Below are 14,281 nucleotides of genomic sequence, written 5' to 3'. Positions count from 1 at the left end.
CCCAGCCCCTGGCTGTTAGACATTTGGGAGGTGAACCAGTGTATGGAAATGCCTTTCCCTTCCTTCTCCCTGTCTTTTAATTGATGAAAATAAAGAAATATTAAAAGATAAAAACTGTAAATAGATGGATGAATGACGGTATTTCCCACCTAAGTATATATTTCCTCTCTGTAAGTTTCTCTCCTAATGGCCCAAGCTCGTCTACAATATACCATAAACACTGCAATCCCCAACCCAGAATGCCTTTCTTCCTAACTTTTCAACCTGGTCTTTTTCAAGTAAGGTCTTCATTACTCCATCATCTTCCTGCACTCAAGGGCCAATTACAAGGCATTCCTCAGCCAGACCATCAACTCGAAATCTTCTGTCCTCATTCTATTGCTAACGAACTACTGCCGTGGACAACAGAGACCCCACCTAATAAATGCCTGGCCCTCCTTAAATGCTCACTGCTGCTACTGCTGCTGAGGGCAAGTTCATGCCCCTCTCACTTCCCGCATCTCAAGCTATCAACTTCTGTAATCTATCAAGAACAGAGCATGAGGGTACAGAATTATCTTTATGCAGGCGTTTACTTATCATGCTCAATTTTACCCTAAGGCCTCTCTCTGCTGTTCTAAGTTCTTTAAGACATTTATTCTCCATACTACTAAGGTGACATACTTAGCAGGGAGATGTCCCGAGTCCAACAGATCCTCAATAAAATCACAACTATTAGAATTGCTTCAGGGGCTGGCGCTGTGGCGCAGTGGGTAAATCTGCTGCCTGCAGTGCCAGCATCCCAGATGGCTGTCGGTTTGAGTCCTGGGTATGCCACTTCTGATCCAGCTCTCTGCTATGGCCTGGGAAAGCAGCAGAAGATGGCCCAAGTCCTTGGGCCCCTGTACCCACGTGGGAGACCCGGAAGAAGCTCCTGGCTCCTGGCTTCAGATAGGCTCAACTCTGGCTGTTGCAGCCATTTGGGGAGTGAACTAGCGGATGGAAGACCTCTTTGCCTTTCCTTCTGACTTTCAAATAACTAAATAAATCTTAAAAAGAAAAACTGCTTCATGCCAACAAGTATTCTTGGTGTTTCTGTTTTGTTTTTACCGTACATGCATTTAATCCTCATGCTCGCACTAGGTATATACATTAGGCTGCCCATTTTGCTTACAAGGAAACCAAGTTACAGAGATGTTAAGAAACTTAACGAAGCTTCTGTGCAGAAAAGCTACTATTCACACCCAGCAGCATGACTTTTAGGGATGGTATGCAGAGACTATTAAACAAAATTCACAAAGGCAGGAAAATCCTCCAAAACAGTTTCAACAGGCGATTAAGAAAGAAAGGTTTCCAGTTAAACACTACAATTAGGATACTTAAAACTACAATCCAAATTTATGTTTTAGGTTTACACAGTATTTGAAGGATAACTGTAGATACCATTTAATTGACCTCTTACTAGCCTCACTCTAGTAATTACCAGATTTTGTTGATCCTTTTAACATCCTATTTAGTCAATACCCTAACACCAGAACAGGTTAAAAAATTAAAGTTAATTAGGATTAAATAATCAGGAGGGGTTAAAGTAACTTGCCCAAGGTCATGTATGTAACTAAGTGGCCACATCTTAGACTAACTTAACTACCAACAAAGTTCACCATTTAAGGAAGGCATTTATCTAGCCAGAATACTAAATTTAAGGAAATACTCTGTTTTAACACAACTGACAGTTTTGTATGAGGGCACCTAATAAAGTTTGAGAGGTGGCACTGTGGCTTCGCAGGTTAAGCTGCATCCTGCAATGCCGGCTTCCCATATGGAAACAAGTTCAAGTTCTGGCCGCTCCACTTCCAATCCAGCTCCCTGTTAATGCGCTGGGAAACCAGCAGAAGATAACTCAAGTGCTTGGGCCCCTGGATCCTAATGGCAGACCTGTAATGAAGCTCCTGGCTTTGGTCTAACCCAGTCCCAGCTGTTGCAGCCATCTGGGAAACAGACAAGCAGATGAAGATCTCTTTTCCTCTTTGTAAATCAGCCTTTCAAATAAATAAAATAAATCTTTTAAAAAAAAGTTCATGGAAAATGAAATTAAAAGATAATCTTGGTGCAAAAATTTTTCCAATCTATGCAGTCTTTTCATAACATACATCTATATGAACTTCTTGAAGATCCCTCATATATATTTGGCCATAAAATCCACTGCTTCTAAAGTATCTTCACACTTTTAGGATTTCTTTAAGTAAGAGGCAGAGTTGAAAGACAGATGGAAAGCCAGAGAAAGAGAACTTCCACCTGCTGGTCCACTCCCCATATACGCACAACAATCAGATTCGGGCCAGGCCAAAGCCAAGGGCCAGGAACTCCATCCAGGTCTCCCATGGGTGACAGGAGGCCCAAGTAGCTGGGCCTTCAACCGCTGCTTTCCCAGTTTCCATAGCAGAGAGCTGGACGGGAAGTCGAGCAGCCAGGACTCAAAACCAGCACATAGATACTGGATGCCAATGTCACAAGTGGCAGCTAAATCTGCTATACCACAAGGCCAACCCCATACTTAATTCTTTATAATATTACTCATCATGATGTGCAGGGCAGCACAATAAAGTTAAAATACATTCTTACCATGGTAGAGAATAAATCATTACTATTTGGCTTAACTTTATGAAGGGCATTCTCCATCTTTTATAAATACTGTTACTTCTCTGGCTCAGTATAAGTGGAAAATTTACAAACCACTCAAATTGCTTAGAATTCAATCAACATCATTCTCCTCCTTGCTACATTTAGCAAAGCTATTCTGAGCACTTCATAGGTTTCAAATAGATCTTATAAAAATCCTTCTAGTGGGGCCAGTGTTGTGGCAAAACAGGTTAAGTTACAGCCTGCTATGCCAGCATCCCATATGGGCTCCGGTTCCAGTCCCTGCTGCTCCACTTCCAATCCAGCTCCCTGGATGAAGCTCCTGGCTTTGGCCTGGCCCAGCCCCTCTGGCCAATAGTCACTGGGGGAAATCAACCAGCTGATGGGAGACCTCTTTGTCTCTCTCTTTCTCTGTAACCCTACCTTTCAAATAAATAAATCTTAAAAAAAAAAGAAAAAAAAGAAAAAAGCCCCTCGATCAAGGTACTACTAAGACCTCCATTGTACAGATGAGCAATCAGAGGCAGGGGCAGCAGTGGGTCACACAGCCAGTGCAGGATGAAGTCAAGGTCTGACACAGGCAGGCGGTCCCCTCCTCTGTGCTCCTGAGCAGGAGCAATCTACGACAGCAACAGAATCCGTCGTCTCCTTGCTTAAAACTTACAATTGGTAACAGCAAACATTTCCTTTTGTCAAGTAATCCTTAATATCAAAGATTGTGAAATCCTTAAATCTGGACCCAGGAACTGCATTAAGAGACATTAAGCTGGGGAGCACTTATCTAATAGACAACTTCCTCTACAATCAATAATGCAGGCACTTTATAGGTGTTTTATTCATAACCTTGAGTGTTCCATTAAGAAAAACATATCGAAAACATCATTACTCTGTTATCTTGAAATTACAATTGATCTTTTTAAAAAAACATGTATTTTTAAGTTACAGCATGATACAAAAACGAAAGAGTTGAATATCTGAGAAAAGTTTCACCACAGATTGTAAAGCAGATGATGTCATTTTCCTGGCTGGTGAGTATCAGCTTGATGGCCCTGAAAAGTGGGCAAGGGCGGCCCAAGGGTGCACAGATGATGGCTGATCCTTATAGGTATAGATCATGGATCTGTCTGGAATGTGAATCAAAGGAATCCAAACAGAAACCCCAGTTTTATCACCTACTGCTCAGCTTCTTCTATTCAAATAATTTATGCAAAAGCAGACTTACTGAAGTTGAGAGAAAATACCAGTAGACATCATTTTCAATTAATTCTTAAAATATTTTACAGACTATGTAACTCTAAATGAGTCACTATGAATAAGTATAACATTTTCAAAAAAAATAAGTAGACTACAATTTGGATACTCATCCTTTCAGCCACAATAGCACTGCTGCAGAGACGTTTATTTAAAGATATTTAGGTACTATATGACATTGTTTTGCTATCTTCTAAGTTTAGAGCATTACCATATTTGAAAAACGATCTTTCCAAGAATTCTAATATATGGTACTCTGTAAAGGGAAGGCAACACTGGCTATCTGCATTGAGATTCTGAAAACTAAAAACCTGCCTAACACACACACACACACACACACACACACACATACACACACAGTGCCACATGGCCAGGATCTGGATGCAAACTTAGATAATTTCCTCCTATAATGTTAAACCCTACAATCGGGGGCCTGTGTTGCAGCTTAGCAGGTAAAGCTACCACCTGCAGCGCCAGCATCCCATGTGAGCACCAGTTTGAATCCCAGCTGCTCCACTTCTGATCCAGCTCTCTGCTTGGCCTGGGAAAGCAGTAAAAATGGCCCAGGTCCTTGGGTCCCTGCATTCACATGGGAGACCTGGAAGAAGCTTCTGGCTCCTGGCTTCAGCCTGGCCCAGCCCTAGCCATTGTAGCCATTTGGGGAGCAAACCAGGAGATGGAAGATTTATTTCTCCCTCTCTAACTCTGCCTTTCAAATAAATAAAATAAATCTTAAAAAAAAAAAAACTTTGAAATCTTTCTTTGCTTATTCAAAGATGCTTTACAGGTCCACTTTTATGACTTAATTTCTGAAACTAACTTTTCTAGTGGAATCAATAATTTGAAATTTAGAATTTTAAAATTTTGAATTGACATGATGCAGTTACTTCTACTGGTGTAAAGCAATTATTTCCTTTCTGATACATGGTCACTACTACACCTCATACATTCGTCATTTCAATATATATAAACAAACTCTAAAATCCATAGGACAAAATATTTAGGACCTTGATTAAGCAAAGATTTCATACACATGGCCGTTTTTAAAAAGCTAATCCAGAAATGAGAACAACTGATACGTGTTCATGTCCTTGGGCCCCTGCACCTATGTGGGAGACCCAGAAGAAGCTCCTGGCTCCTGGCTCTGGCCAGGCTCAATGCTGGTCACTGCAGAAATTCAGGGAGTGAACCAGCAGATGGAAGATCTTTCTCTCTCTGCCTCTGCCCCTCTGCAACTCTGGCATTCAAAAGTCTGCAACTTACTCAAATGCTTCCACAAAAGGTGTCGGCATGTATAAGGGAATCAAATGCCAATAACTAGCCACCTAGCTGGAGATTATAGTGTTCACTAAATCATTCTTGAGTTTACAAGTTTGAAATTTTGAAAAACAAAAAGCTGATGAAAGATAAAACTTTAATATCTTCTTGCAATTTTCTTCAATAGATATTAGACATTACCAGTGAGGTCTTTTGTAAATAATTGAATAAGCAAATATATTCTTTTTAGTAGCTCTATAAATAAGTTAACTCTAACACCAAACCACTTCAGAAAATTAGGTATAAAGCAGAGCGGCAGGAAAACCACAACAAATAAACGGCAACAAACGCCACATGACCTACCCAAGGAACAGCTCACCCTTCACCAGGTGCTGTAAGGGTGACAGTAACATTTACATGCTGTTCTCTACTTAAAATCTGCTGAGAAACAGATGCATCTCAACATTCAGTTCCTATGCATCATCAATGGTATTCTAAACTCCGAGTAAACCTGCTATCAGATTTAATTCACGTTAGTACAACTTCCCAATAAAGTACTTCTCTCATCCATGCCCAAAGATTTTTAAAAATTTCTTACAATCTTTTTTTTTTGTTTTGTTTTGTTTTTTTTTTTTTTTTTACAGGCAGAGTGGACAGTGAGAGAGAGAGAGAGAAAGGCAGAGAGAAAGGTCTTCCTTTGTCATTGGTTCACCCTCCAATGGCCATCGCGGCCAGTGCACCGCACTGATCCAAAGGCAGGATCCAGGTGCTTCTCCTGGTCTCCCATGGGGTGCAGGGCCCAAGCACTTGGGCCATCCTCCCTGCACTCCCGGGCCATAGCAGAGAGCTGGCCTGGAAGAGGGGCAACCAGGACAGAATCCGGCGCCCCGACAGGGACTAGAACCTGGTGGGCCGGCGCCGCAAGGCAGAGGATTAGCCTAGTGAGCCGCGGCGCAGGCAAATTTCTTACAATCTTAATATACTTCACTATGAATGCAGTGAGGGTGCATGATGTGGATTTTTAATTTCCATGAATTGAAACATAAGCCCTCAGGGGATAAAGCTGAGGATTTCAACAGGGTGGTGACCAATGCACTAAATACACACATGCATCTCCAGGGAGCCAGCGCTATGCATGAGCAGGACCAGGGAGCTGTCCAGTTACACAGGCTTTCTCTCCCTGCACACATCTTGCCAGCTCTGATCACAATGTTTTCAGTACTTTAGGTGTCACAAAGCCTCTACATGCAAGCTGGCACCTTCATCTGGTACTCAACGTTAGAAACTTACTTTTGAAGTGAGTTCCTAGAAGAAAAATTGCTATTCTGCACCTCTGTGAGATAAGATGAACGCAATCCATAAGGGATTTTTTTAAAAAATAATGTTTCCAAAGATCTATTTATTTATTTGAAAGGCAGAGCAGCAGACACAGAAGGTGAGACAAAGATCTTCCCTCACCGGGTCACTCCTCAAATGGCCTCAACAGCCAGTGTTGGGCCAGGCTGGAGCCAGGAGCCAGGAATTTCATCCTGGTCTCCCACATGGATGGCAGGGACTCACGCACCTGGGGCATCTGTTGTTGCCTTCCCAGTCCCATCAGCAGAGAGCTGGATTAGAAGTGGAGCTGCTCCTCTTCCAGGCCAGCTCTCTGCTGTGGCCCGGGAGTGCAGTGGAGGATGGCCCAGGTGCTTGGGCTCTGCACCCCATGGGAGACCAGGAGAAGCACCTGGCTCCTGCCTTCGGATCAGTGCGGTGCACCAGCTGCAGGCTGGCCACAGCAGCCATTGGGGGGTGAACCAACAGAAAAGGAAGACCTTTCTCTCTCTCTCACTGTCTACTCTGCCTGTCAAAAAAAAAAAAAAAAAAAAAAAGTGGAGCTGCCAGGACTCAAATCAGCACCTGGTAACTGTGATGTTGCAGCTGCACTGCAACACCAGGGCCCCTTTAAGGAATCTTCAATGATAACTTCAAACCTCTTTCTTTTCTGAAACATGTGTGCTCATTTTACAAACGTTGCAAGCTAATGCAATCCCAACATGCAACTCTAACACGAATGCGCTGCACCCGCACTTTAAAGCAGAGGTGATTTCCTTCTAAAGCTCAAGTTCAGAAACAAAATCCTCAAGTTTGCTAATCCATGCACTTCTTTCTAGTTCCTCCTGAGTCCTCAACTCATGTTTTCTCCTCTGGATTATTTCTAATCCAACACGATTTCTGCATGCCTCCTCCTCCAAGAATCCGAGCAGTCAGAGTACTTCTCTAAGCACATGGAGGCTGGCAGCCGTGGACTTCCATTCAGGGAGCTCTGCATTACAGTAAAATCCTTACCTTCCATCTGAAATGCGCTTTACAGAAAGCTAAAAACTTAATTGTATGCAGAAGTCATAAAAAGGTAATTTTTATCAAGGGATTAAAATGCAGCAAACCTATTACTGCTCAGCACCTCCGTGACTCCTCACATTCTCAGCTCATCTCTGAACCCTCGCTGCTCACTAAGCTGAGTCCCACTGAGCACGGTGGTTCTCTCAACCTTCTCACGCCGCAGGATCTCACAAAGCTGGGCCTCTTCTTTACACCATGTGTTTAATACAATTCTCCTGCAGTCTTATTCTCTGATGTCTTTTTATAATCCTTATCCTTGGTGTTTTACATCTTAACATTTTCTTTAATAAAAACTATACATATTTGACATTTGTTTAAAAAATACAGTAAATTTTTTTTTTAAAGATTTATCTATTTTTATTTATTTATTAGAAAGTCAGAGTTACACAGAGAGAGGAGAGGCGGCGGGGGAGAGAGAGAGAGAGAGAGAGAGAGAGAGAGAGATCTTCCATCGGACGGTTCACTCCCCAATTGGCTGCAATGGCCGGAGCTGAGCCAATCCGAAGCCAGGAGCCAGGAGCCAGGAGCTTCTCCCAGGTCTCCCACGTGGGTGCAGGGGCCTAAGGACTTGGGCCATCTTCTACTGTTTTCCCAGGCCATAGCAGAGAGCTGGATTGGAAGTGGAGCAGCCGGGTCTTGAACTGGCGCCCATATGGGATACCAGCGCTTCAGGCCAGGGTGTTAACCCGCTGAGCCACAGCGCTGGCCCCAAATACAGTAAATTTTAAAAATTCTATTTAAAGCTTTCAATTCGGATTTTAAAAAACAGAAGGGTAGGAATACTAATTTCTCTCTTTCAGGATGAGATATAAACATGGAAGGATCAATCAAAGTTTCTATCACATCAGGATGTAATTCCCAAAAGCTCACTTCATGGAATACACTATTTTCTTTAAAAAGACTAATATAGTAGAACAAATATATTTTACACAAAGATTTAAAATCAGTCTTTCAGATTTCCGAATTGAAGTCAGAAACCTGAGTCATGTTTTAGTGACCTGACCTGAAACTGGACACGGCTGACAAGCCAAGAAAGCACTATGGACATTTGTACCTTGCCTAACTGAAGTGCCCACTTGGGGGTGAACACCAAAGCAGCACAATGAAGCTCACACTCAGGGCCAGACTGTACAGCTGTGTCATAAACTCCTGCTTACAGGCTTCTCTGGGCATCTAATGAAAGCCAAGAAGCCCCTGTCCAGAAACTTCCACACCTGCACAAAATATTGCAATGCAGCGCTGAGGGAGGGGCTCACGCCAGGATCTGTCAACTCCAGGGAATTAAGTGCTGCCACCTCCACATCAGGGGAGCCCGAGGAGAGCATCCGCCAAGCAGTCTGGAGCTGGGCGACGTGGGCGAGCGCTGCCCTGCCACAGCTCACTGTGCCCCACTGAGCTGCAATCCTGAGACGCCACACCTGTGCCTCTCAGCCCTTCCACCGTCTCCGCCACTCATCTGGACTCTGCGAGGGGCTTGCCACTGCAGACACGCAGCCATCAGTCTACCCTTTGACACCTTCCATGACACAGCCTGGCCTTCCAGTGTCCAGGTAACTCTGACAAACTGGAGTTCTCTCCGGATTCACAACTGTCTTAAATGCTGTCTCGCTCAATTTCTCCTCTATCTCCTGGCCAACAGTTAACAAAACAGCTTGCCATTCAAAATACCTCATTCTAAAAACCAGGGTGCAAGAAATCATTTAGCTCTACTTTTACAAACAGGAAAGTCAGGAAGTACTCTCCTGGGCTCAAGTCTCAGAGGGATCAGGATTGGTTAAATTAAAGGAAGAGGCAAGTTTTCCATATGCACAACATTTTCTATCCTGTTTAGACTTCTCTGTTTAAGAAATTAGAAGTGCATCAGCATTAAAAGATTAAGATATGCAGCACTTAAATTAACACATCAATTCTGATGGCAAATAGTTTATTCTCTATAGTTCTATTTATGACTGACTGTAATAGACGATTCTAATCAATGCAATACATATATAGTAAGACCATTATTTATTCATTAGTTAAAGCCTGACTTTTGGGCCTGCATTGTAGCACAGCAAGTTAAGCCACTGCCTGAAGAACCAGCATCCCTTATGGAAGCAGTTCAAGTGCTGGCTGCTCTACTTCCGATACAGCTCCCTGCTAATGTGCCTGGGAAAGCAGTGGAAGATGGCCCAAGTGCTTGGGCCCCTGCACGTACATGGGAGACCCAGGAAGCTCCTGGCACCCACATGAGGGACCCGGATGAAGCTCCTGGCTCTGGCCTGGCCCAGCTCTGGCAGTTGCAGCCATTTGGGGAGTGAACCAGTGGATGGGAGACCTCTCTGTCTGTCTCTCCCTCTCTCTGTAACTCTGCCTTTCAAATAAATAAAATAAATTAAAAAAAAAAAAAAAAAGCCTGGCTCTGGAGAACTACAGGTTGCCTCAGTCACCTTCAACAGCTCCTTCCACGCAACGTGAAAGAAACCGCCTATTGAAACCCACGTTATTAGTGAGGTCCACTTATCACAAACAAGGCAAGCTCTGACACAAACGCTCTTTCCCTTGAAAACAGAGGACACACGGACAATTATATTTGGTGATATTTCAGCCCTCATACCAGTGCTGAACTGATCCATGGACACTTTGCAAAGAGTCATCGATTTACTCAAATCATACAAAAAACACTGTTAACCCACAGAGAGCGGACTGGTTAAACAAACAATACAGCAAAATCTAGCTGCCAAAGGGCTGGGGGTGGGGGAAGGTCCTGGCCCTGTCTCAGGCAGGTAAACAGCACAGAGGCAACCTTGTGAGGTGCTTCTCTCGGGTCTGTGCATAAGGAAACTTCTGCAAAGCCACAAGGCGGGTGCTCCTGTGAACCCTGCCGTATTGGGCACAGCGCCCCAGAGAGCTACTGCAGTAAGTTTATATGGTAGGGACGCAAGGCTCCCTTGGTAAGAAACACATTTCCTAATCAATGCTTCTCCACTTTGGCAGTGTGGTTTAGAAAAAAAAAAAAAAGCCAAAAACACAAAAACACACACCCTCAAAGTGAAAAACCCAACCTACAAAGACCTGACCACAAGTGCATGATATGGAAAACTGGGGAAGTCTCTTCTGAACACCAGCTGTTTAGCTACCGCGGAAAACGGTTTCCTTCATGGCAGACAGAACGTGCACTGGGAAACCTCCTCCAGTTTCATGCTGTCAGAGACCCTGCCTTCAACCTGGGCCACCCGGTAGGGACTGGACTCGGGCGAACACTGTCAACCCCCAAGCAGCCTTCCCGTCTGCTTCTGAACACGGTTCTCCCACTGGCTCGTTAATGTAAAACCGAATGCTCCGAATAGCCGCGCTGGAGCACCGGGTGGGGACTCCAAGTCGCTCGGCCGCTGCCCACCCCTCGCAGGGGCGCACGGCCGGCCGGGCCACCGCCACTGCCCAGCGACGCCAGCACCCGCCTATCTCCCCGGGTGGGGGGCGGCTTTCTAACGTGGATTTCGCGTTACTCCCGATGCCAAGCGTCGCCAACACGCCAGACATGGGTAACCACACGCCCCGCACCGCCACCCTGCAGACCCTGCCCATTTCTTTCCACGTGAAGCCGGCGAATGCAAAGAATCAAGGAGCTCCCCGCCCCCAGCCCAACTACGCAATGAAGTCTCTAAGTAGGGGCTCCAAGCACCACATTCCGAAAATTCAGAGCTAGCCAAACAAAACGCCAAGGGAACCGCGTCGGTTCGCTTAAATATTGACAGATCTCACTTTTTTTTTTTTTTAAGTATCCAAGAGACGCCAAGATTTCCACACCCGCCCCTCCCCCCCGCGCCGCCTCCCTCCCACCCCTCCCCCACCCCGCCAGTCGCTTCCCGGACGCCTCCGGGATGCTACTCACCCAGCTTTTCCACCAACTTCAGCATCACCCCTCCGATGTGCACCTCTCCGGTCACTCTCAGGGTGACATCGCGGTTCAGGTCCGTCACATGCACACTCAGCTCCCACGTCCCGTCCGCGTAGCAGCCATCTGGCATCCTTATCCCGTCCAGAGCCATGGCTCCTTCCTGCGCGCGCGGAGGAAATGGCTCTCGTAAGCGTCACTCCCCCAAACGAAGGCAAAGCCCACCGTGCTCGCGGCGTCGGCCGCCGGGCTGGGGAAGCCGGAGGACCCGGTGTTGGGGGTGGGGTGGGGGGCTCCCGCGCAAACTCGGGAGCACCGCGGAGCCGCACTGGGCGCTCCGCGCTCCCGCCCCGGCCCCGAGCGGCCGCGGCCCCGCCCGCCCCACGCCGCCCCCGCCTAGCGGAGCGCAGCGGCGTCCCCTGCCTGCCGCCCGGCCGCGCCCGGCCGCGCCCGGCCCGGGGAGACGCTGCCCGGGGGCTCCACAGTCTTCGTCCCCACCCGCGCTCCCCAGCAGATTGCAGCCCCGTCCAGGCCCCTCACCGCGCGCTCCTCGCGCACCCGGCCCGGGGCTCGCCCGCAACAGGCGCGGGGGCGGCGTCCGCGTCCCGCTCCGCAGCCGGCTCAGCTCTGCCTCCTGGCCGGAGCCGCTAATGGAGTCCCGGCGCCGCGGCCCCCAGCCTGGCTCCGCGCGCTCCACCCCTCTCTCCCCGCCCCCTCAGCCCGTCCGGTCCGGGCTGGGCTCGCCGGCTCCCTCCTCCTCCTCCTCCTCCTCCTCCGCCCCGCAGAGCGGCCCGGAGCGCCTGGGGCCGACCTCGGCCCCTCCACAGCCCTCCCCGCGGCTGCGCTCCGGGCGGGGGCCGCGGACTCCGGGCTGGGGGCGGGGCGGCGGGGGGCGGCGGGGGGCGCCGGCGGCGGCGGTGGCAACCTCAGCCCCGCCGAGCGCTGCCCTTTTATGGAAATGAAGGACCAGGCGCAGGGATGGAATCCAACATCCGGGCTCTCGGCGGCGGGACCTGAGGAGGGGGAGTCCGGGCCGCTCCTCCGCCAGCCGGAGGCCGCGGCGTGAGGGAGCCGGCGGCCGCCCGGAGGATGGGGCTCGGCGCGGCGAAGTGGCCGCAGGGAATCCCCAGAGCCGTCAGATTTCGGGGAACAAAGTCCTGCCGCTTCCTCCCCAGGCCTGGAACGCGCCCCAGAGTCCCGGGGCGGTGAGGGGCGCCGCTTCCCTGGAGCCGGCGGGCCGAGTTGGGGATGTAAAAACTTTAAAAAGTGAGCGCCCAAGCCGGCTCCACGAACATGCCGCGACAGGAGGAGAAAACCCGGGGTGGGGGAGGCGAGCCACAAACGTCGCTGTGCCATGGGTGACCGGCACGGTCAGCGACTCCCACGGGACCCCGGGAGTTTGCACGAGGCCTTAACCCATTGGGAAGCTGCAGCCCGGGGCGAGTGGCGGGCGGGCCCCCTCGCTCGGGCTGAGGGCAGGGAAAACCCTTGGTGCCAAAGCGTGTCCCCGGCCTGTCCAGTCTCCGGTGCGAATCTGGACAGCTTGAGAACCAGCCGCCTGTTACGAAGATGGGTCCTGCACCGCACCGCGAAGGCCCTGCGGTGGCTCCTGCAGGGCCAGGGAAGACTGCACGGAAGGTGCAACGCCGGCCTCCGGCCTCCCTGCCTCCCCCTGCCCCCTGTGCCGACCTCGATCCCGAGGGAACTCTGTGCACAAACAGCGAACCAGGGAAACCGCTTCGCTGGCCAGTGCACGGCTCAAAATATATAGGTCAGGAAGCCTCGGGTAAGATCCGCTACGAAGGCTCCCGGTTTGCAAAGCCTCATGGCTTTCCAAACACTTCGAAGGGAAACCCGCCAGACAAAAACAAAACACACTTTGGTTCATCGACACCTCTGGGCCAGGAGGTGAGAGCCTTGAGAAAGGACTGGAACCCAAAAAGGAGTGAACGCAGCGATGCTGAGTCGGATGCCAGAGGTTTGTCACCAAAAAGTAGAGGGAACCACTGTGGGGTTACAGCGTCGTCGTCATGGAGAGACATGCCTGCAGGCTCTGCCCCTGCACTCCCCGGTTATTTCTACTGAAGGATGTTCCAGATCCTTCCTTTGGAAGCGATAAGGAGGGAGTGTTTATGTGAATTGTGCTGTTGAAAATAAACAGGAAAATGTTTTTAATAAAATAGAAAATGCCTTGCGAGGGTTTAAAAAAAAAAAAACTACATGCGACTGTAAAATCGAGAGCAAATATATTCAAAAGAAAAAGGCAGCAGGGAAATACAGCAAAACTGTTCAGAAGCTGAGCCCACTTGGTACTGCTATTTATTTGCTACAAACCACCTGACTTTGCATCCAGGTCATACCTAGAACTGGAGGCAGCATCGCAGCGTCTTTGTAGACACTCACGAGGATAGATGCTTGCAGCAGCCGCTGGACAGGAATTTCGGGGATTTCCTTTTGTGGGTTAGTAGCCCCAAAATAAAACTCGAGTTGAGAGCAAGGACTTCAAATTTTTGCACTGTCTGCAAATATCCAAGTAGCTTGGCACAAAGAACATGGAAAACATGCTGGTATCAAATCAACACAAATGTCAGACAGCCTGTCTGTCCCACTGGGGCTGTCTCATTGATGGGGAAATCCCCACTTTCCAATGTACATATTTATTTCTCCCACCCTATGCCCAAAAGATTTATAGCTACACATAAGGATGCATATACTATGAGGTAGCCTAAATTATAAGTGGCACAAAACCGAAAAAGAGACGGGCTCCGGCATTTAGAGGGGTGGGGTGGAGAGTTAGTGTAATATAAATGACATAGAATAACTACAGCTTCTCCAGCATGCCTGTATAGGACCAAATACCCATGTCCTTTCTGAAGATCACCTTCCCCTCAAAAGCTG

General features: G+C 48.2%; 1 protein-coding gene across 6 annotated transcripts in view; it reads right to left on the bottom strand.

The window, feature by feature from the left end:
• Positions 1-12,216, bottom strand: part of FERMT2 (FERM domain containing kindlin 2) — an 82,367-nt gene extending 70,151 nt beyond the window's left edge. For all 6 annotated transcript variants that reach the window (XM_051822198.2, XM_051822199.2, XM_051822201.2 and 3 more), the window contains exons 1-2: positions 11,924-12,216; positions 11,381-11,546 (exon numbers count right to left, since the gene is read on the bottom strand). In XM_051822198.2, coding sequence (XP_051678158.1) covers positions 11,381-11,537 — 157 coding nt within the window. In that variant the 5' untranslated portion in view covers positions 11,538-11,546; positions 11,924-12,216. The remainder of the gene's footprint in view (positions 1-11,380; positions 11,547-11,923) is intronic.
• Positions 12,217-14,281: the final 2,065 nt, after the last annotated feature.

Source organism: Oryctolagus cuniculus, chromosome 12 (genome assembly GCF_964237555.1).
Source record: "Oryctolagus cuniculus chromosome 12, mOryCun1.1, whole genome shotgun sequence".
Classification (NCBI taxonomy): domain Eukaryota; kingdom Metazoa; phylum Chordata; class Mammalia; order Lagomorpha; family Leporidae; genus Oryctolagus; species Oryctolagus cuniculus.
The sequence above is the reverse complement of the archived record's forward strand: the minus strand, read 5'-3'. Positions and strand labels throughout refer to the sequence as shown.